The sequence below is a fragment of the Plasmodium gallinaceum genome, assembly GCF_900005855.1.
Source record: "Plasmodium gallinaceum strain 8A genome assembly, contig: PGAL8A_v1_60, whole genome shotgun sequence".
Classification (NCBI taxonomy): Eukaryota; Apicomplexa; class Aconoidasida; order Haemosporida; family Plasmodiidae; genus Plasmodium; species Plasmodium gallinaceum.
The window spans coordinates 142,946-143,387 of NW_021628219.1; the positions used below are offsets into that span (position 1 = coordinate 142,946).

Genomic DNA, 442 nt, shown 5'->3' on the forward strand with positions numbered 1-442 from the left:
TAAATATAGATTACATTTTTTTTTTTTTTTTTTTTTTTTTATTAAAGGATCCAAAAATGTATTATCTTATTATTTATCTTTTAAATTATTATTCCAGAATTGCTAAATTAAATAGTTTCTTTTACAAATCTCTCAAATCTATTATTTATGTAACATTTTAAATAAGACTAAAATGAAAATATATTTATATAAACAATTTAAATTATTATATTAGAATGAAAAATAAAATTATAGAACTTTTAAACTTTTATATATATATCTTTTTTTTTTTTTTTTATTATTAATTAAAAATATTACACAGGATTATAGACTATCAAAAGATGATGATAAAAGAGTTAAAATATATACTTATGAATTGACATTTTTTTTAAAACAAAAAATAAAAGAAAATGAGATAATTTCAATGTTTTTTTTTTTTTTTTTTTTTTTTTTTTTTTTTTTT

At 12.4% G+C, this 442-nt stretch overlaps 1 protein-coding gene across 1 annotated transcript in view; it reads left to right on the plus strand.

Moving 5' to 3' along the window:
- The window catches only part of PGAL8A_00079900 (conserved Plasmodium protein, unknown function), a gene marked incomplete at both ends in the record, with an annotated part of 7,155 nt that overhangs the window by 2,875 nt on the left and 3,838 nt on the right, over positions 1–442 (plus strand). The window contains 2 exons of the mRNA XM_028670444.1: positions 48–149; positions 302–334. Of these exons, the coding sequence (XP_028525918.1) occupies positions 48–149; positions 302–334 (135 nt within the window). The remainder of the gene's footprint in view (positions 1–47; positions 150–301; positions 335–442) is intronic.